The sequence below is a fragment of the Centropristis striata genome, chromosome 15 (assembly GCF_030273125.1).
Source record: "Centropristis striata isolate RG_2023a ecotype Rhode Island chromosome 15, C.striata_1.0, whole genome shotgun sequence".
NCBI classification, from domain to species: Eukaryota; Metazoa; Chordata; class Actinopteri; order Perciformes; family Serranidae; genus Centropristis; species Centropristis striata.
The window spans coordinates 25,826,771-25,849,245 of NC_081531.1; the positions used below are offsets into that span (position 1 = coordinate 25,826,771).

General features: G+C 37.0%; 1 protein-coding gene across 1 annotated transcript; it reads right to left on the bottom strand.

The window, feature by feature from the left end:
* Positions 1-1,753: 1,753 nt before the first annotated feature.
* On the bottom strand, positions 1,754-22,109 carry nf2b (NF2, moesin-ezrin-radixin like (MERLIN) tumor suppressor b). Its single transcript, XM_059351847.1, has 17 exons — positions 21,795-22,109; positions 20,208-20,323; positions 19,198-19,323; positions 18,353-18,475; positions 18,094-18,177; positions 17,242-17,310; positions 15,690-15,772; positions 15,516-15,591; positions 15,276-15,413; positions 15,108-15,182; positions 14,896-15,009; positions 14,679-14,801; positions 13,047-13,264; positions 11,751-11,853; positions 9,849-9,988; positions 5,271-5,439; positions 1,754-4,079 (listed from the first exon to the last, which is right to left on the bottom strand). The coding sequence occupies exons 2-17, from the start codon at positions 20,295-20,297 to the stop codon at positions 4,032-4,034; spliced, it is 1,779 nt and encodes a 592-aa protein (XP_059207830.1). The 5' UTR covers positions 20,298-20,323; positions 21,795-22,109; the 3' UTR covers positions 1,754-4,031.
* Between the last annotated feature and the right edge of the window lie 366 nt (positions 22,110-22,475).

Consider the following 22,475-nt stretch of genomic DNA (forward strand, 5'->3'; position numbering starts at 1 on the left):
AACATTCAGCTTTCTTGGACAATGCTTTTGCCTGGTTTGTTACTGTGATGATGTTTTTTTCTCATTTTGCTCATTAATCATATTCTTTTTTGGCTACTGATTACTTTTTGAAGCACCCTGACAACACTCACTGGGTTCCATTCGCTCAGACCAGATAACATTATCAGCAACGCCACAGACAGACATTACAAGATTGTAAGAATGTATTTCGTGCTATCCTATATATTCCTGAATTCAGGTGCATTTTTGGAAGCTTAAAATATGAGGTTGTTGTCTACCGGCGAGGACCTGTAGAATTGCAGCTGGAAAAAAAAAAGATTAGCTTAATTTTGTGCATGTGTGCGCTGCCTCGGAAGTAACTGTTACAATTTAAAGAGCTTCCGAGAGCCGTGAGGAGAGCAAGCAATGGTGGAAGAAGTATTCAGATACTTTACTGCAGTAATAGTACTAATACCACACTGTGAAAATACTCCTCTAAAATGTAAAAGTCCTGCATTTGACCAAACTAAAAGAACAAAAGTATCAGCATCAAAATGTACTTAAAGTAGCAAAAGTAAAGTATTCGTTATGCAGATTGTTTTATATATTCCAAATATATTATTGTATTGATATTATTAGGGCCTGTGAGGTCCCTGTTGTATTTCGAATGTTTATTCTTTTTTTTATGTTTTTTTTTTCCTCGTACCCAAATGATCGCATTTTTCACTGCCTGAACATACCCCAAAACTCATGAAACTTTGAATACAAGAAAAATTTTTATAATCTATTGTCATCCTGAATTTCCACCACTAGGTGGCGCTATAATAATAGTAAAGTAATAAAATAATTTTGATTACCCAAAGAATAATCAAGTTATTAAATAACAACTTACTGCAGGTGGCGCTATTATCAACACAAAACACGGAGTGTTGCATATCTCCACGTTGGTGTGTCTGAATGACATGAAACTACTTCCCCATGAGCCCCTGAGGCTCTCTGCAAAATTTTGGCCGATGACCACTAGGTGGCGCTCTTTAAATTGAAGTATTTTATATCTCCACATCGGTTGGTCAGATAAAAACCAAACTTGGTATACTTATTGTCAATGCCCTCCTGAGGATAACCCTTGAAGGTTTTATTGATCGGCCCCTAGGTGGCGCTGTGGTGGCAGTCTAATTTCATATTTGGCAACGTGGTCACAGTATAACACTTAAGGCAATGAAATTCATAGGGGTGGTATAGACTGGCCCCTGTAACGCACACACCCCGACTGCAGCATGCCCCGACACGTGTGTACTGCGAGGGCCCGTTCAGTACTGCTTGCAGTCCTAGTTATTATTGATGCATTTATGTGGGCAGCATTTAACTGTTGTCAAGGTAGACATTCTTATGTAGTTCAATTTGGGCAGCAGGCACCGGAACAAAAACACAGACACTTGATCAATATGACAATGACATCCAAGAGATTCACACTCAGCATTTTTTGTGCCACGAGAAATACTTTTGACACCTATCCGGCAGTGCCACCTGGTGGAAAAGTCACGCCACTCCACCGGTGCACACACTGACTTTCCATGTGAATCACAATCAATCTTTACTAGTTGAATGGAAATACGCTGTTGGAAAAGGTAAACCAATAATGGATCCCGTTAGTGTCCATCTCACGGGGTAAACAGCTGCTATTCTATCTGCAGTGATTGTCTCAAACACTAACCCTGAGAAGTACATGAGCTGAGGAAATCAAAAGGAGCGAAAGAAAACAGGAAAGCCATCAATCTGTAAATCAGTCAGTATGACATCAACTCCAAACTTAAAGTCACCAAATGATAAGACACATGAGAACAGTGATACCAAATAAAACCTTAGTTAATGAAATCATAAGAGTAAAAAATAAAATTCAAGGCACGTCAACAGTGTAGAATACAAAATGTAAAAACTTGAAATGGCAGAGCTCAAGCTTGTAACTGTATACTACATTTCTATCAACTACAGGCATGAGAAAAATACGAAGGCACCGGTGTGTTTCTGTGTCACAGAAACGGCAAACAAAGATCAGAAACTGCATTCAACCTTTTCATGGCGTGTCAACTTCTACTTTTGCAAGGTAAGTCGCAATTTCTTAGCTTAGTTTCTTACCTTTAATGTTAAAGGGGACATTTTAGGTTTTTCATTTTGGGTTTCTAGTAGAGCCCGGCAGATATATTTGTTGACAGATATTATGGGCCGATATTAAGCTACCCAAGGCCTATCTGTATCGGTGGATATGCTGTCCGATATGTGCAGCTATGAAAACTTTTATTGACTCAATATATAATGCAAAAAATGTTGCCGTGATTTAGAAATGTTTGCTGTGAATTTTTTAACCCTCGTGCATCATTATGGAAATTTTAGTCAATTTGGGCAAATTTTTCCTCTTGATCTGGTCATTATTTTGGCTGTGTTAGTGCATATGGCACAATTTTTCGTAAGAAAGTCTGTTTCTTGACAAGTTTTGGAATTCAAATTTAAATATTTATAAAAGATCAATAGAATACTGCCATTAGGGACAAAAAAGCCCACTTCCAAAAATCTGCTATTAAAACTGGCACTGACTTAAGAGGAGAGTAAATTTTAAATCTGATGCTACACAAAAACTAATAATGCATCAAAGTCAATATTTTGACTCATCTTTGAAATATCCAAGACTGTTTTATGGAAAATAACTAATTTTATGTTTTAACAACAGTGATATCAAGTAATCAAACTGGCATTTAAAGGGTTAAAATCCTCATGATTGAATGTTTATCATATTTTTCCTCAGTTATCGTGTGTAGAATTGGCTGGCAATATAATACATTGTTTATATAATGCATAACAATGCTGAGTATTATTTAATAAATTATATGTTTGAGAAAGAAGCACTCTGGATGCATTTGCAGAGTGGTGAAAAATCGGTGAAAAAAATTACTATATCAGCCACCATATCGGTTATTGATGAATATTTTATAAGTCTCAAAAATCCCATATCTGTCGGGCTCTAGTTTCTACAAGAGTTTTTCATAAAATACCCCCTTTAGTTTTCACATTACATGTCATTGATGAAGAGTTGTCTTTAGTGAAAAGTTTGGACTCAGCTCCTCATTCTACTTTTTACAATGTATTTTTATTTTATTTTCTACATTGTAGATTAACATGAAAGACATCAGAACTATGATGCAACACATGTGGAATTATGTAGTAAATGAAAAAGTGTTTAACAAACCAGAATAGGTTTTACAGTTTAGATTCTCATTAAACACATTAAAAAACTCCACCAATTCACTCTTGACAAACTGAAAACCATCCAGGTGACCAGAAGAAGAATCTAAAATATAAAATGTATTCTGGTTTGTTTAACACTTTTTTTGTTTAATACATAATTCCATTTGTTCTTTCGTAGATTTGATGTCTTCAGTTTTAATCTACAATGTCGAAAATAACATAAAATAACTAAAACCACTGAATGAGAAGGTGTGACCAAACTTTTGACTGGTGCTGTACATTCATCAAAAGCTTGGTAAATGTATAATCAGGACGTCGGGTTTCTTTGATGTACTACTTTAAAACGTTTGCAAAACACTTTGCTGGTTTGAAAAAAAAATGACCATATTTACAAAAGATAATTTACCTAATTACATCTGTCAAATTCAAACCCCAATAACTGCCACAAAGTGAGCTTCAGGCAATAATGTATAACTTGTCTGTTATGATAAAATATCTGACCATATTACAGCTGCATATCCCTTAAAACCACAAATAATCATCAGCAACTCGTTTATAAATTCATCTTCAGACACATTACTGTGTTGGAAATGAAATGTGGAAGGTGCTGTTGTGTAACTGTGGTACAATCTAGCGTGGAAACCTGTGCAGGCAGCCAAACTAGCAGCTGTTTGTTGTTCAGGATATATTTAGAGCCTTTCCAAAGTCACATTGTATTTGAAGGTCTCTCTGGTAGGTAAAAAATTAACCAAACATATTAAGGAAAAGTCCCAACAGCTGGCGCCCTCCTTCCTCATCTCACAGGACTCGGATCACACCTCTTCAAAGAAGGCCATCTGTGACATGTATGCAGAGTTTCGCTGCAAAACAAGACGAGCAGTTTGAGAGAGCAAAAGTGGACAAAATCATTGAAAAGAAATGTGCATTTGTGGTGAAATTTGTGCATGTTTTTCTCATGCAGGATACAAAATAGCTTGCGAGTGATTTGAAAGTGCACGAAAAAACAATATGAGCGTGCTGATGTTTGATTTGCGTGCGCAGATTTCATTACGAGTGCGCAATTTATGTCAGCGTTCTAAACCCATAGTCCAGATTATATTCAGGGTCCTTTTTTTTGAGAATTGGTGGTTGTGGGCCGTGGATGTTAAAGGGGTCAACAGGTCATAGATGTGGTGCACATCATCAGAAAGCTGTGAACCTGCAGATGACACTGTGTGTCAAATTGTTCTGGTCAAAAATATCTAATTAAAAATGACTTAATTAATTAATTATTTATTTATTGAAACCTATTAGGCTGTATAAAGGCTCATAACATTAGAGTTGGCTTTTTTAAAGTCTATTTCCATGTTCAACTAAGTTCAAATAAGTTGTTGCAGCAATTTTGAGTTGATACCATTTACGACACACATTTGGTGCTGAATAATGCAATTTTTTTCATACTGAGAATGGATAAAAATGGTCAGAAAAACCCTCCAGAATAAAACATCAACATGCCAAGACCTTTGGAACAACACAGCAGAATCCATGCTGTGATTTGAGTTAAAAAAACTTTGGTTATTTTGGAGATCCTTATTTTCAGCGATTGGATGATGAGCACTTCTTCAAACTGCTGAGAAACCCCCTTATTGTCAATATACCTGCACATCCTCTGAATGCTCTAGGTCTCTATTTAGCATGTTTCCAGCCTATCCTGTCCTCTCCTCTCTGCTCTGTGTAAACAGATTTTTAGTGAATATTTGTCAGAATCAATCATGGCTTCAGTGTTGCTGAGCAGCAGAATTTAATGTTTTTAACAGGATCTGGTTAGTGCAATTGCTTTATTTTTAGCAATATTTTAAATGAGAAATTTTAACTTTTCATTACATATTTACATCTTGATTGTTATGAACTTGTTAGTCAGTTTGAGAGCGTGTGAAAAGTGTCTGTCAATGTAGGAGAGCCGGCAAAACATATTTTCTGTACAATGTTGCATGCACAGGTGCATGCAGAGCAGAGAATTATGTGTAACGATATTAGCAATAACAATGCAGAGATGAAGGGATCATACGTACATTGCTGTGAGGTATGTAGACGGGCTCCTGGACGTATCCCCTTGCCTCATTGCGGAGGCTGTAGACCCCAGCCTGCTGCTGCTGCTCCTCTAGCTTCAGAGACTCGATCTCTGTCTTTAGCTCCTTCAGCTGGTCCTGCAAGTGTTTACTCTTCTCCATGTACTCCAGCCTGCATTAAAGCATGACAAGATATCACACATAAACAGATGTGAACGCTCTTTCTGAAGTGTTGTTTAACCCTCTGAACCACATCAAAGTACGTTTTCTTTAAAGACAATCGGCAAAAATACACCATTTATCATAGAAAAAAACAGGCATCATCATCAGAGTTTAAACTTGCAGACAGTCCTTGAACGAGTCAAAGGCTATGAAAGTTTCTATACAAAAAGTGAACAAAACAAAGCTTAAACTTGTGATATTTCTGTTGTAATAACTTTGTTCTACATGTGTCATTTAAAACTTTAAAAATTAAATTCTGCTCCTCAGTGACACTGTGAAGCCATGATTGATTCTGCTGAGATAAACGGTCACATGACAAATTACATTACATTACATTACATGTCATTTAGCAGACGCTTTTGTCCAAAGCGACTTACAATAAGTGCATTCAACCTGATGGTACTAGGCATAGACCACAGGAATCGAGTAAGTACATAACTTTAAGAGCTAACTGTCATTGCTAAGGAGTGCTATATGCTAAAGAGGAAAAGAAGAGAAAAGAAATAAGAGGTTTTTTTTTGTTTTTTTTTTATATATCTGTTAGGTGACCATGACTTAACCGAGGTATTGTTGGAAGAGATAGGTCTTCAGCCTGCGGCGGAAGATGTACAGGCTGTCTGAGGTCCTGATGTTTGTGGGGAGCTCGTTCCACCATTTGGGAGCCAAGACAGAGAAAAGGCTGGAAGTGGTTTTGAGGCGAGTTGACCCACGCAGGGTGGGAGTCGAGCAAACTTTTTTTTTTTACAATAATAATGACACTTTTGGGCACTTCGAAAAGTGTTTATGAATAGCTTCTTCTTTCCTGATTTGTGTCATAACTGTTGTTGTAGGTTGTAAAAATGCAAACAGTTATGTATTCATAGCATGTGTGGACCTGAATTTAAAAAAACAATTAATCAGAGAAATTCAAATTTTTCTTTTTATTGATTTCTGTCATTATTACTGTTATTCTGCACACAGACATGTTTGAGTTGTTCCCACTTCTAGCCATGATTGTGCTGATTCCATTGGGCTGCAGGACTTATAGATTTATATAGATATTAAACATTGCAGTAAAATACAAGGACACATAGAGTAAAATGTAAAAAAAGAGCAAAAAACATCCTAAAATAGCTTGTTGTGGCTCAGAGGGTTAAAGTTCCTGTGAAACAGAAGATACAGTTTAGCTTGTTTAGCTTAAAAAGTATTTGAGGGGCGTACAGTTGCAAGAGGGATTTAAATCAAATTCTTCACATTTTAAAGTCAGTACAGTTGCAAGAAAAAGTAAGGGAGCCCTTTGAAATTACCTGGTTTTCTGCATTAATTTGTCATAAAACATGATCTTATTTGCATCTAAGTCCCAAGTATAGACAACGTGCTTAACCTAATAACACACAAACAATTATAATATTTCATGTCTTAAGAGCTAATTGGAGTCAGGAGTTAGCAAACTTGGAGTCCTAAAAATGAAATGAGATTTGAGTGAGGTGTAGAGATACTTTGACCTGTAAAAAACACTCAAACTTTTTGAGATTGCTATTCACAAGAAGCATCTGCTCATGTGAACCATGCCGCGCAAAAAAAGAGATCTTCGAAGACCTGCGATCAAGAATTGTTAATTAGCATCAGACTGGAAGGGGTTAAAAAGTAATCTCAAAGACTTTAGATATTCACCAGTCCACAGTGAGACAAATGGTCCACAAATAGAGATGATTTAGTGGCTACTCTCCCTAGAAGTAGGTGCCCAGCTAAGTTCACTCCAAAGGCCCAACGCAGAAAGCTCAGTGAGGTAAAAAAGAACAAGTAAAGACTTGAAGGAGTCATTGGAACTGGTTAACATCTCTAGTCTACCACACACACAGAAGACTGAACAGGCATGGCGTCCATGGCAGGACACCACGGAGGAGGCAGCTGCTTTCCAAAGAAACACCACTGCATGTCTGAAGTTTACCAAAGAGCACCTTGACACTCCACAACACTACTGGGAAAATGTTTAGTGGACTGATGAAACTACACGAGGACGGTCTGAACAGAAGACGCAAAAGTAGCGTTGTGTGTTCACTTTTTATTCCTCGTTTAGACAAGCATTTTCGGGAGGAAATCTGCGTGCACACGGTGACGCAAAAATGTGTGAAATTCAATTGTATGCAGCCAGGCGGCATCACTTAAAGCGATAAGAGCATCTTTGGGCATGCAGAAGTTTTCACGCCACGCATTTTCATCAGCTACTCCTTCCACAAAGTTCTCCACCATCCACTAGATCTCCCAGGTCTCGTTCACAGCCGTCTGGCTCGCCTCCCACCAATTGCTGCATCCAAAATGTGATAGAGATAATTACAGATCCTTCTCTGTTCACTAATACCATCTCTACATATCCTGTACATTTGGTGGAAAGACTCCTGTAAGTTTATTAGAGCTGCCAGAGCAGCTTGAAGGTCCGACGCATGGAAATAATCCCACATTTGTTTATTTTCCTGTACTGGAGCATGTACGTGACGTAAACACATACGTGACGTGAGCAGATCTGAGCAGAGTTTTGCGTCTTGGCAGTGTAGACGGACACGATACGGCGGAGCATATTTAACTTTTCCACTTTGGAGGGTGGTTTCAGATTTTTGCGTCTTTAAGCCCCCAAAACACCGTCACCGTCTAAACGAAAAGCACTTCCGATAAAATATTTTGTCGTTTTCACCCGCGAGCGTCCACGTGTGACCTGGGCCTAAGGCTGAATTGTTCATGAAGAACACGCAGCACTACCTATGGTGTAAAAAGGGCCCTCATACCAATCTGAGAACATCATCCCAACAATGAAGTATAATGGAGGAGCATCATGACGTGGGGCTGTTTTGCTGTCTCAGGGCCTGGACCACTTACTATCATTGAGGGGAAAATGTATTCCCATTTATCAAGGTATCCTACAGGTTAATGTCAGGGTGTCTGTCTGCCAGCTGAAGATCAGTAGAAGTTAACTGATGCAGCAGGACAATGACCTTAAACATCAAAGTGAATCTACTTGAGAATGCCTTCAAAAAAGTAAATCCACCTTTTGGAGTGGCCCAGTCAGAGCCCAGACCTCAATCCAATAGAGATGCTGTGGAATGACCTCCAGAGAGCCGTTCACACCAGACATCCTATCTATTTGGCTAAGCTGGAGCAGTTCTGAAAGCAAGAATGGTCCAAAATTCCTCCTGAACGTTGTTCAGTTCTGATCAGCAGCTATCAGAAGGGTTTGGTTGAGGTTATTGCTGCTAAAGAAGGTTCGACCAGTTATTAAATCAAGGGTTCACTTACTTTTTCCACCATCACTTTGAATGTTTAATGGATGTGTTCAATAAAAACATGAAATATTAAAATTGTTTGTGTGGTATTAGGTTAAGGACATTGTGTTTGTCTATACTTGGGACTTACATGCGGATGAGATCACATTTCATGACAAATTAATGCAGAAAACCAGGTAATTTCAGAGGGTTCACATACTTTTTCTTGCAAGTGTAGCTGATGTAAAAGGGAAACTTTGTGGACTTTTTGACCAGGTGAGTCGGGCCAAAGCCTCCCTGAAAAACACCTCAGCCACATGTTTTGGAAGTGAAAACGTTGGTTACATACCTTAAGCCCAGATTCTATGAATGGAGGGTTTTTGACCTGCAAACATACACAGCTTTCTGTCTCTCTCTGTTTTGCTGATAGCTGCTACAACCATAACTATGACCGTTTTAAGAACCATTTGATTGGATTAATTGTTGTAAACGGAGTGAGTTTGAAATTGTTTTACAGGAAGAAAAAAAAGGCAGGGACTTTATTGTAAAATTACTCTGATGAGGATTCTTTTGAAACAAGGCCCTTTCATAGTGCGTACCTGCAAAAGTCCCGCTATCTTGCCGAAAAGATCTGTGCCGGCTTTTCGCCTTAGGACATTCATAATGATCCCGAAAAGGCGTGATATTTGTGGCCATTCATAGTGCAGTCCGGCGTCACGGAACGAGGTGGGAGGAGATGAGTGCAACACAGCAGCAGCAGTGCTAATGGGCTGTAGAGTTAGCTCTGTAGCAGTACAGTATGTATGTGCTGCAGCAGTATGTGTACAGTAAGAAACTTCAAATTGTTTGCAACAAGCAGCGGACACTTTGTGTACAGTTAGCGACGGTGGCTGCAGTTGTTATTTTCAGATGACACGTCACATATTTTACGGCTTTGACGATTCATAGTGATCCCGCGCTCAACAGTCCCACCAATTTTACACACTCTGGCACTTTCATAGTGCAGGTGAGAAGTTACAGAGCCGTAAATATCGTGGCTTGAAATGGTGGTATGAATAGGCCTACAGAATCACAGGGGTTAAAACTGGGGGGATTTTTTATCTCACAGAGACTTTAAACTCACCTCTCTCTCTCGATCTCCATGGACAGCCTTTTCATGTCAGAGTCCTTGAAGTCGAGGCGTGTGGATGCGGATTCGTAGGAAAAGTCGGCTGCTTCGGGCGGAGCAGGGGGAGCGGGGGGAGTGGAGTACGCTGCAATGAGCTGAAAAACAGGGAAACTGATGTCAAGTATGGAGTTACACTTCTGAAGGGAGGAGTTCAAAGTGTATGAAGCTAAACTTTTCTTCTATAGTTCTCCAATGTCTTTTTAACAGTTTCTATTCTGAGATGACAGAGAAAGAAAAAGCAAACTATAAACTATTTTTTTTGGGGGGGGGGGGGGGGGGGGGGGGGGCAATTTCCATAATAACCTTTCAGAGAGAGAAAATACACTTTTTGTTTTCTTGTGTTTAATAACTTTACGCGTCTCTTCCGACATATTATGTCAGTGCATTTCATTCAGCTGCAGACTAAGCAGCCACAGGCTTTTGGGTCATTAGGACTTTATTATTTATATTAACATTAAGGGGAGATACTATAGGACACTACAATTTTAAACTAATAGATATCTAATAGATATATTTTTTCTCTCCAAAATGTTATGTTTACATATGCAAATGAGGTGTGATCTCATAAAATAAGCGCTCATTTGCATACACTTCCAGGACATAAATATGAACATTGGACAAAGCAAACTTAGTATTTTATTTTGTTGATTTATGAGACTCAGTTTTATTACAGAAGGAAATTGCGATATCTCCCATTATCCCTTCATAAATCAGAAAATAATGTCAAAAGCCATTTGAAAAAAACAATTTTCGTCATGTTTCAAGGCACAAAATGTTGTATAAATCAGAGTATGAATGATTTTTAAAACCTTCAGAATAAAGTTGGGAATAAAACTGGTCAGTTTGGTGTCTGTAAGTGGAGCTGAAGTTGAGATTCATGAGGAAAACTAATTTTGAGAAAATGGCCTTTAAAGGTTTTTATACAATCTTAAAGAAAAATAATATTTGAAGTCAAAATATTTAATGTCATTTATATAAAACATGTAAAAAAAGCTTTCTAACGAAGGTTTAGACTACACTCACAGTGCTACAAGCTGCAACAGGATGTTAACTTTTAGTGAATGTAGGGGGAAATCAACATATACAAAATATAGTAAAATATACACAGAAATGGGTTTTCTTTTTGGATGTTTTCTTTCCACTATTATGAAAGAAGACATAGAGAAACATAGACCAGAAATTGACCAGTGCATGAAAAAACATGTTTTTGACTGTAGAGTCTCTTCTTAATTACGGTAGTTATGGGTTAATCATCATGAAGCAAAATGCTCTATAAAAGCCATAAAAAGTATTTTTGGAGTTTTTTTGATGATCATCTGAAGAGTCAGAACTTTTTGTTCCTCTTGTAAACAACAATACTGTCAGGGAGATTTGGTGAGGTCAGAGTTGTGGAATATTCGATCTTACCCTCAAATGTGCATAAACCTAAAAATAATGAACTATTAAAAAAGTTGGTATAAGCTGAAAACATTCCATATCGTGCATCCCTAAACCCCATGTAGCATCAGCCTCTAGCGGGACCCTCTGTTGCAATTTATTTTAAAATAACGTGTATATTATGATGGTAAATATCAAAAATAAAAACATAAACTTCTTAATATATTCTTCTATTTTGTATTAATAATCAGTCTTTCTTCTGTTATAAACATTCCTTGTAATTTCTGTACTCATATTCAACAGTAATATTAACAGTAAGCATATTTTCTCTTCTGTTAGGCCTATTTACTCATTACATTCAATGTCTTTGGTTTTTAAAGACAGATATAAAAAAACTGTATCAATGTTTCCACGACCCCCTCACTTTAAAAAACAGTGCCCTAAGCAATCAAAGAGGCGGCAGTGTGGCGATCACCGTACAGGGTAAGTTGTTTTGGTGATCTCCAGCAGCTTTTGTTTGGCCCTCCGCTCAGCGTCCTTGGCCTCAGTCAGGTCCTGTTTCAGGTGATCTGCCTCCTTCAACCTGGAACCAGAGGGTTTGGTGAGTTCAGGGCTGACAGATCACAGAGATAGATTACTTAACGGTTACTATTATGGATGTGCAGGTCAACAAACAAGCATTTTAAAAGGTTTTGCACTACTAGTTTTGGCATACCACTTGTGGATGTAGTGTCTTTATTGTTTGTTTATGACTTATAGTTCTATTTTAACTTTTTTATTTTATCATTCTATTCTATTTGTATGATCTTAATCTGTTTTACTCTGTACTTGTGCTGCTGCAACACCTGAAATTCCCCCACGGGGATCAATAAAATAATATCTTGTGTTTTCTTAACTTTTTTTGTGTTCAGCTCTCAGTAGTTCTTACAGCTTCTAACTCAGTCTCTGTGGTTCGAAGCTGCGTTATTTGACTGTTTTATGATCGCTTTCAGTCACGTTAACCTTTGACCATGTTTTAATATCCCAATTTGGGTGTCTTTTATCTAGAAAAATTCCAAAAACAAGAGAAAAACTTGTGGTAAGGACTTGGAATTAAGTTACCCAAGAAGGTGTAACACAGAATTAGGTGATCATTTATACTTTATAAACAATCAAACAAGTTGCATGGTCGACAGCAAGACAATACGAAGGTTAGGATACTGCTGATAAAAACCAAACACGTCCTGATTTTGCTGCTTCACAATAAAAGCTTTCAAATTACACAATAACTGGGGACTTAAATTGTGAAGAGTTTATAGGAAATTAAATGATATCACTGAATTAGCAGGGCTTTGTTAGCAGCTTTCCTTTGCAAATTGTTGCACTGTTGTATGTTAGTAATCTGCCTTTTTGATAACTAACTTAGAATAATAATAATTAATACAGCAAATCTGTGAATGCAGTTAGAATTTTTGCTCCAGTTTACACAAGCTTTGGAAAATTATGATAGAGGGGAAAAAACACTGCCTCTGCAGAGATGACAGGTTGAAATAGATAAATCTAAATGAATAGATTCTGTCATACTGAGCATTGACCACTAGGACACTGTAGTAGACCAAAACGTTGATAGATTCATCACATTATAACCACTTGGAAGTATTTTTATGATATGAGACAAAAAGTTTGGAAAGATAACTATACTTTTTTCAGGACATTGCAAAGTTTTTTAGGTGTCTCTAACTGGGAGACAGTGAAAAGCTGAGGGTTTTAGTGACACTATTCAAAATGATTCCAGACCTCCTCTCAGACTGCTCCACCAGTTTGACAGCCAGCTGCTCTGCCTCCCTCATTTTCTGCTCCATCAGCCGTTTCTCCTCTTTGGTCTTCATGGCGGTGACCTCTAACCTCTGCCTGTCCTGTTCAGCTTCTGCAGCCTTGTGGGCCAACAGCTTGGCCTCCTCCTCAGCAATCTGGGCCTTCTCTGCCAGCAGGTCCGCCGTCTCTTCAGATCTCAGCTGGAGAAAATGCATCGCAAAAACGTGACATGAGACAGCAGGTCAACAGTAGACGCCACAAAGAAGTGGTGTAGTTCATCTGAAAGCTGGAACCTGAAGATTTCTTTGAGCTAAAGCTAAGTACTGAGTATCAGCCAGTTCTAGTCATAAATCTGTAACAAACATTGTGTTTTGTTAAGGCTCATTTCTTGCTTAATTATGCCTCATAAATTATAACAATTATTGTTGTTACCATTTGTTAAACGGACTTTGTGCTAAAATGAACTTTTTTTAACCCTCTGGAGTCCATCTATTTATTAAAAAAATACACATGTTTTATTTACAGTAATAACTTTATTCATATATGATATGTAGACAAGCTGAGAAAAACAGTTGAAAGTGCAATCATAGGAGCTTTCAGTGTGCCATTTATGTTTCTAGACCATTTTTAAAATGTGAATTTTCTTTCTACAATGAAAACTATTACTATTTTTAATTTACACGCAAATAGACTGATTTGTAGTTTTATCATTTGTTCTTTTTCCTGCTGTTTTTGTGTGTATAAATGGTAAAAAGAAGAAGAAAAAAACATTTCCTGTGTCTTTTGGGTTCCTGGCATCTTCATACTTTGTTAATTAAAATAAAATGAAAAAATCTGACTGATAGCCAAGTTTGTGTGGAGAAAAAGGAGCCATGCATGTAATGTAAGGGCAGACTGAAAGATGCTGAACAGAGACAGAAACCAATGCATAGGAGGTTGACAAATTTGAACCAAAATGTCCTGGACTTCAGAGGTTTATCACAAGAATTTTTTTTTTTTTAAAAAAAGGTCAAAAGTCCTTAAAAAATCCCACATTAACGCACCAAGAATTTGGGGAACACAAGAGAAAAATCCATGCTGTGATTTGTTTTCAAAACCATTTGCAGACATTTCTGCGATAATCTTATTCTTCGGTGATTGTATGGCGAGCACTGGTGTTGTGTTGCCTGCTGAGAAAGCCCCTTATTGTCAATATATTGTGGAAAGCCATCCATCCTCTGAATGCTCTAGGTCTCTAGTTTGTGGTTGTGAAGTTTCATGAGGCTGTGATTATCCTAGAGGTCTCAGCAGCTCATTTTATACACCGATCCCAAGTTTCACTCACTAACATCATCACACATTAAGAAAATTGGGCTCATTGAATCCACAAGAGTCTCAACTTTCCAGTCAGACACGATTTATGCAGCTCACAGACTGTTTAGGGACCCCAGGATGCACATACAATATTCACATACAGTAGGATGAAATAACACATTTGTACTGCATGAAAAAAAGCATGGTGCATTTTTACAAACTAATATAAGATAAATTGTGGAAGAGTTTAGGGCTTAGCATGATTTAGAAATCTGTCTCTAACGTGTGTCATTTGCAACAGGAACTTTCAGGAGCTCTCACCAGTGCCTCGTTGGCCAGCCGGGCCTCATCCTGCAGCTGGAAAAGTCTTCGTTCCATCTCTTCTTTTGCCCGTTCTGCTTCCTCTCTCATCTGTTTTTCCCTTGCCAGTATTTGACGCTCCATCTATGTAGAGTGCAAGAAACCCCATCAAAGTTAAGTCAAACAACCATGATTGCTGATGATTGTACTGGCTCCAGAAGAGCTGAGGGACACCGACCTTCTTCCGGGCTTTCTCCTCTTTCGCTTGAGCCTTCATCTGTTGCACTTCAATGGAGTCCACCTTCCTCCTCCTCATGAACAGATCGTGGTTACCGATGCACAGCTGCAGGATCTAAAAACACAGTTGATACAAACCAGCAATAACTTCACATAACTGTCATTTAAATTTGTTAAAGCTACACATTTACATGGACAAAAAGTTGAACCAACCAGCTTATTTACGCGCAGTTGAGATGAGTAGAACTTGAAAACATCTTTCTTCTTATCCAGGGGTTTGATTGTGAACTGCAGCATGAGAAAGTAATAATCTGAAGATTAATCGGTTATCAGAATAGCTACAGTCCAAGAAAAAAAAGACACCCCACCGCTGGTATTTACCTCCTTTTCGCTGTACGAGATGTTGCGGATGCCGCTCCAGGGAAAGGATTTGTTGGGGTTGAGTTTGCTGTTGGGGCTGTAGATGTGAAGACCCTGAGCGTCGACTCCAAGCAACAGGTCTGTGTCCCTCTTATTTTGCTGTCAATGTGATGCGTAAAAACATAAAGCGAAACAGTAATGTGTTTTACGGTTGCTTTTCTCAATACACCATAAATTAACGGACCTAACATTTAAACTCACAGTAATGGCGAAGTAGCTGACGCCGTACATCTCAAGGTCCTGAGCAATTTTTAAGTATTCCATCTCTGCCTCGTCCCTGCACGGTGTAGGAATATCAAAGCATGATACATGCGTCACACCTCATTTCTCATTACATTTTAAAGATGCCGGAAGCCCTTGTAGGGCAAGTCCTACCTGGCGATGCCTCTGTGCTCTGCGTACCACGCTGTGATCTTCTCCTCCCACATGTCAGCTGTCATTTGGTACTGCATCAAAACCTGGGACACAGGGTCACAGGAGAAACATTATTAATAATTATTATTACTGCAAACACACACAAATACATATAATGGACCTGGACCTGCACTTATTTAGCGCTTTTTCTAATTCAGCTAATGTTAGCTCGCGACTACCGAACGATGTATGCAGCAGTGTGTTTGGATCTCTGACCAGCCCGTACAGGTTGATAGTATTTAGCACTGCTAGCGTACAGGCACACAGAGAGATGATGTGGGGATGGGACTGATACAGACAGGTAGGCACGTTTCTCTGTCATGCTGGAATTGTTTAAGCGGAGAAGTGGGGAGGGCAGCTCGGTAAATTCAGTGTATGTGTAATTGTGTAAACGCACACGCATGTCTCTGACGCGGACGGAGAGGTGGGGGTCGGGGTTTAGACTGACTGACGGGTTACAGACACTCTGCTGAGCAACTACAACACCACCCAAAATAACTTTATATTATGAATAGTGTAGATATACTTTCAGTTGCTTGAAATGTGACGTTAGTGCAGCACATGAGACTCTGACAGGACAGATTAGAGTCTGGTGGGCTGCAGGAGTCTAGGTTATTAATGGGAAACCCTGGTCTTTGGTCGTGGGCAAGCTTTATACTGCAGCATATAGTAATATTACTACATGCTATTTTCCAAAGGCTTTTTCCAAGAAACAAGATAGTGCCAAGTGAAGTGAAGTTGTTTTCTTTCCTTCATGACCCTGCCAGCTTGCCTGATCTATCTATTCTATGATCAGAATCGGCCAGAACTTGACACAGGAGCTCAGAAAGTAAGCTGACAGCTTTGCATGCACTACCCAACTGGCAAGTATTTCATACACCTTAATGTCCAAAATCCAGAACTATCCATTTAAGACAAGTGGCCGACGAAATGCAAAAAGATTCACTGAAATACATGCGTGGAAGGTGAAAGGGGAAAAAAATAAACTAAACATTTTCTATGCCTCCACACTAAAGGATTGCTGCAGAGGCTGAGAAAACAAATATTTAAGAAACGTTGGCATTCTGTGCAGTTATTCAGAAAATCCTCATATTTTTGGAGGTTGTTTGGAACCAATACTGATTCATTAGATGATATTTTGCTTGGCTAATGGGTTAATGGGGGAAATAACAGATCATGAAAGCTTTCTAGTAATTTATTATTAGGATTTTTTTTGTTATTTGTGGTCCCTTTGCTGTTGAGCACCCCATTAACACAAATGGTGAATCAGAGATAAATAAAATACAAAGATCCGTTCTCCGTCTTATGAAACTGCAGTGATATATCAGATCAGAGTGCTCCCCCTACATTTTCCATTCTGTTAATGTGTGTGTTGCATCTTGCGGACAAATAGCATTAATTTCTAGCAACGTGCACAACCAACGCTCTAAACAGATGCCAACATGTAGTTAACAGACAAGTTATCTGAGAAATAAGTTGCAAGTTAAACATGCGTGTAGGGTTGTACACTCACCCTTTTTGGCAAAAGCTCATCTTGTGCCAGGAACCCCGGCTTGTGAAAGGCTGGGTCATAGTCCCCATACTGTGATGGAGATTCAGGGGGAAACCAGAAAGAAAGAGAAAGAAATGTGGACATCACTGTGGCACGTTACCAAAAACTAAATCATGCATGTTTTTTTCATCTTTCATCTTTTTACTTCCCATTTATCTCCTCTGTAAATAAGTTGATCTGTATCTTCTTTTTAGGATAAAAATCAGAACCCATAAGGTTCAAATGTTTTTGTTTTTTTACTTGCTGGTCTCATGGATCGTGATTATTTTAAAGTGACTGATTAAAGTTTATAATTATAAAAAATAATATTAATACATAAAAAAAAGCAAAAATAATCACAATAGCATGCAGTCAAAAAAAGTAAAAATAAAAAAACAGGAACATTAATTAATTTAAAATACATATTCGAAAAGGAGTGGGAAGAGTTTATCTAATACCACCCCTTTTCCATAATAAGTTAAATTATTTATTTATTTATTTAGCTTCCTAAGCCTATAGAATAATACACTATAATTAATTTAGTCAGACTTATTCTCATATATTAATCGCTTTATCTTACAATAAATTATAAATTAATTCCAAACATATTTATCTTACATTTCTTATACTTATCTCTTAAATCAACTCCAATACAATATTGTTTTATTTTATAACATACATATAACATGTGTTATGTGACATAAATTGCAATTTACACTATAAAATAAACTATATATGATCATATATTTTCTCACGTCTTTACATTGTTAAAGAACATTTATTATAAGTAGAAAATCAACATAGGTGTATTTGCATGAAGTTGCATTTACTGACCTTGGCCTGGACAGCGTATGATGCCAACAGAACGGACGCTTCAGGAGAACAGAATATCTCTTCGTCTAATATCTGTTTTTTCACCTGATGAGACAATTTAAAGACATGTATGCACATTAACTGAACCACGTAAACATTTATTTTAACCTTTCAAAAACATTTAGATAGATTCTGCCTAAATATGAAAATAAAAAACGCCATCAAAATCTTTAAAACCCTTCGATCAGGCCAGTTGTTATTTATTTACAAGAAATGTTACCTGTAAGAAGAAGAGGTGCTGTGTTATCTCTTGGACAAGTTCTTCTTCTACTTTTTCTGGGAAGAATTTAGCCAGGAAGTGAAATGTTATGGGGGAGTCCTTGGGAACCTCCTGGTCTAAGACCTTAGTGAGAAAATAAACAATGGAGGAAAAGTGAACAATAATATTAAACCAGACTCTCAATAAAGTCATCAGTGTAATAAACATACATACAGACATACATGACATACAGAATAAAAACGTTAAAATCAAGTTGAAGCTCTTTGACCATCATATTGAATATATAGATACACACAAAACACTTTTCCAACTGACTGTTGATCAACTGAAATGAATCATGGCTTCACAGTGTCGCTGAGAAGCAGAATTTAATGTTGTTAACAGGATCTGGTTAGTGCACATGCTTTATTTTTAGACACATTTTAAATGACAACTGTAGAATAAAATTATTTGGAAGAACTATTACAACTTGAACTGTCTTTTTAGTTGCTTTTTTGTAATGGAAAAGTTCATCACGCATGACCCATTTGAGGATGAAACCCGCCGGCAGTTAAATAATCAGGTAAATAATCAATTAAATTAAGAACTAATCCAAAAATGGAAAAACATTAGCCGTCTCGCCCTCTATGATATAAGATCTGCTTGAGTTTTATTATAATTATAAACTTAATATGTTTTGCACTGTCTGCCAGATAAAACAAGATATTTGAAATTGTCCTCTTGGTGGTTGGTATCATACCTTCGGTCTTAGTATTCACCTTTTGAAACTGAGCCCAGCTACAAAAATAAAAATAGTGACATGTACGCTAAGGGTTTTAACTTCACAGCTTTACTCCTGCACTCACCCGTTTCTCTGGTTTCAGCCATGCGTAGGTGTCCTTTACGGTGTACCTGAGTCCGAAGAACCAGGTCTCCCTAAGACCTACAGTGCGAGAGACCAGGTCAAACAGGTCTTTACCTTTCCACTTCACCTGAAAAAAACAAAACAAAAAACAGTGATTAATGAAGACACCGGTGAGTTCTTCCACTGGTGGAAGAATTATTAAGATCCCTTACTTCAGTAAAAGTACTAATATCAAACTGTGAAATGACTCCACTACAAGTAAAAGTCCTGCATTCAAAACTTACTGCAGTAAAAGAACAAAAGTATCAGCATCAAAACGTATGACAAGTATTTGTCATGGAGAATGGACCCACTCAGATTGTTTTATATATTCTATATTATTGGATTATTATTGTTGATGCATGTATGTAAGCAGATTCTAAATTTTCTCAATGTAGGGCTAAGTTTAACAACTTAATATAATATTATGAGGTTCAATTTAATTCAGTTTAATTTAAAATATGTCATGTTTTTTATGTTCGATCTCAACCTGAAAAATAACCAAAGCTGTCAGCTAAGATGTAGTGGGGTAGAAGTATAAAGTATCATGAAAATTGAAATATTCTAGTTATGAACAAGTACATCAAAATTGTACTTAAGTGCACGACTTGAGTAAATGTACTTAAATGTGACATTTAACCACTGGATATAATAACAAATAAATCATGCTCTTTTTGTATAAAACACATCACTTTAATCTTTATGATAAAATACTTATATGACTGATTTGTCAGGGGTTTCTTTATACTACCCTGAGTTTGTACAAATCTAAAAGTAGGTACTCAGCTACAAACAAGCAAATGTGCGACAAAAAATATAAATATAGGTGTGAACATAAACAGATGTTTTCATCAGCAGCAGACCTTTTATTGTCTTATACGTTGACCTGGACATGATAATAAGACACTCATCCATGCAGGAGAAAGATAGAACATCTTTCCAGGCTCAAAGATTGTCTTAATAAACCCATACCTCACAACTGAACTCCATTTCTGCATCCATAGTGATTACTTTGACTTTAAAAGTCTTGGGCTGTTTCTTCTTTAATCCTAGGATGGACATTTTGAGGGTGATGCTGTTAAAGGAAGCTGGGGGTAAAAGAACACAACTTTAATAAAATCTCTTCTACCATACACAATTATTATCAATTATCTGATGATCTGTCTGGCATATAATGGTCATTTCTTTCTCGTGAAAGAAGATTCTCGTGAAGCCAGTCTAAGTTATGTCTGTGAAGATTATAAGGACATACTTTATTAAACTAAATATATTTCACTTTTACATGAATGAACAATATAGCCATAATGAGGCACAACTCATTGTTTTGTGCTAAAATAATATTTTCTCTATTTTTTAACATATTTTTGATTCACAAATTCATTACCGTAATGCGTACAGATAAAAATTTCATGGTTTCCCCACACTTATATACAATAAATATTTAATAAACTTTATAAAAATAAATATACATTTGTTTAAAAATGTATATTTAACAGAATATAATCAAATATAATGTTTTTTAACAATGCATAAAGAACAAAATCTGAAAGAAAACTGATGACAAAAAATGATTAAATGTTACGGTAATGATAGAATTATTTGCATTAAAATATGTGCATATTTTAATAAAATACATTTTGGTGATACCCGCTACCCTTGAGCATATTTAAGTGCTTGCCAAAGAAAAAAACTTTCGTTGTTTTTTTAATTTCTATTTAAAAATGTGTTATGGTACTGACTTTTGTTGCTCACAGTGTCTCTAAAAATGTCAAAAAATACCTTAAACTTTTTCAAATAGATTAGAAATTCATATTAAACAGTGACTTTAGATTGTATATGTTATAAAGGGTCAAAGAAAATATGTATTCAACGCCCTTGTATTTTTGCTATGAGCTGTACCATGTTCATGAGAATCACCTGTCCATATCATCCAAGTTGTCTGACTCTATGCTCTTGTTACCCTTAATGACATTTATATATTTATATGCAATTTTTAATGCCGTCTCCGGCACTTCTAAACAATATTAAAAGCTTTTCTACATTATTAAAATCAATTATCTGTCTCGCATATAATGTTTTCTTTTGTCTTTCTGTGTTTCTTCATTTTTTGTGGGTCTTTCTTGATGTTATATTGGATCCAAGTTGTCCGACTGTAAGGTATTATAACCCAAAACGCAACACACATTCTACAACAGCTTTCAGGACAACCATGACATTAAACAAGTGATAATAAGGAATCATCTACGACTCTGGTCCCAAAAAAGTTGGGAATATTTAATTTTTAAAAATCATGCATGGATTTGCAAATCCCTTTCGACCTACATTTAATTAAACACAGTACAATGTGACATTTCATTTACATTGAATACAGCCTCCAACGTTATTGTAGTAACTAAAACTAACATTTAAAAAGTAGTTTATAATATTACACTTTATTTTGAGACTTCGACACTTAACTCTAGCTATTATGTGATAGGAATGTAATGCTCTACAGCATTTACAGCAGTAAAGCTTTGTTAAATAAAACATGCAGCTGAAATGTAGAATAGGGCCCATTACCTGCGGGTAAAGTCACAAATTCCAGCCGTCCAACAAGGCTCAGAGGAGGCTGGGATTTATTGTCGGAGAGTCCAATGCTAAGCTAACTGATGCTACTAAACAGCTTTTCCTGGCTATGCCACGAAAACCGACCAAAAGAAGTTGTGGAAAGAGCGTAACTTCGGATAGGTCTCCATCATAAAATGTATCGGGCAGTAATAAATAACAAAAATAACGTTTTCTCACTTCGAAACAACTTTTGATAACGCTATTGTTGGCTAAATGCTTTAGCCAGTTAGCTTGGTTTTTCAGGACTTTCCAGAAGTTTTTTGTTTTGACTCGCGGCCCCCTACAGGCGGGAACGGGAACAGCAGCTTGGGATCTGCGCACACTGCGCATGTGCAAGAATCTGGAATCGTGGATACCGCCTTCACTCGTTGTAGGAAATATAAACTATATTTACAGACGTTTTAGGGCAAATAGCAATGATGTGGCTCAATTAATTCAACCCAAATCTCAAGTAAATCCAAAGTAATATAATAAACTAATATAATCCACTTCAATATTAAAAAGGAATAAAAGAAAAATAAATCACTCAGGTTAGAATTGTAAAAAAATGCTTTCTTCCAATTAGGTTTTATTAAATGTGATAAAACACAAACAAAGAAGAAAAAGAAGTGCATAAATCAGAAAAATTGTAAT

Coding starts and splice junctions, on each gene's coding strand:
- nf2b (XM_059351847.1), bottom strand. CDS start 20,297: ATGTCCATCCTAGGATTAAAGAAGAAACAGCCCAAGACTTTTAAAGTC. Junction 15,773..17,241: donor ATGAGCTTTTGCCAAAAAGG/GTGAGTGTACAA, acceptor CCTGTGTCCCAG/GTTTTGATGCAGTACCAAAT. Junction 13,265..14,678: donor GGCTGGCCAACGAGGCACTG/GTGAGAGCTCCT, acceptor CATTTTCTCCAG/CTGAGATCTGAAGAGACGGC.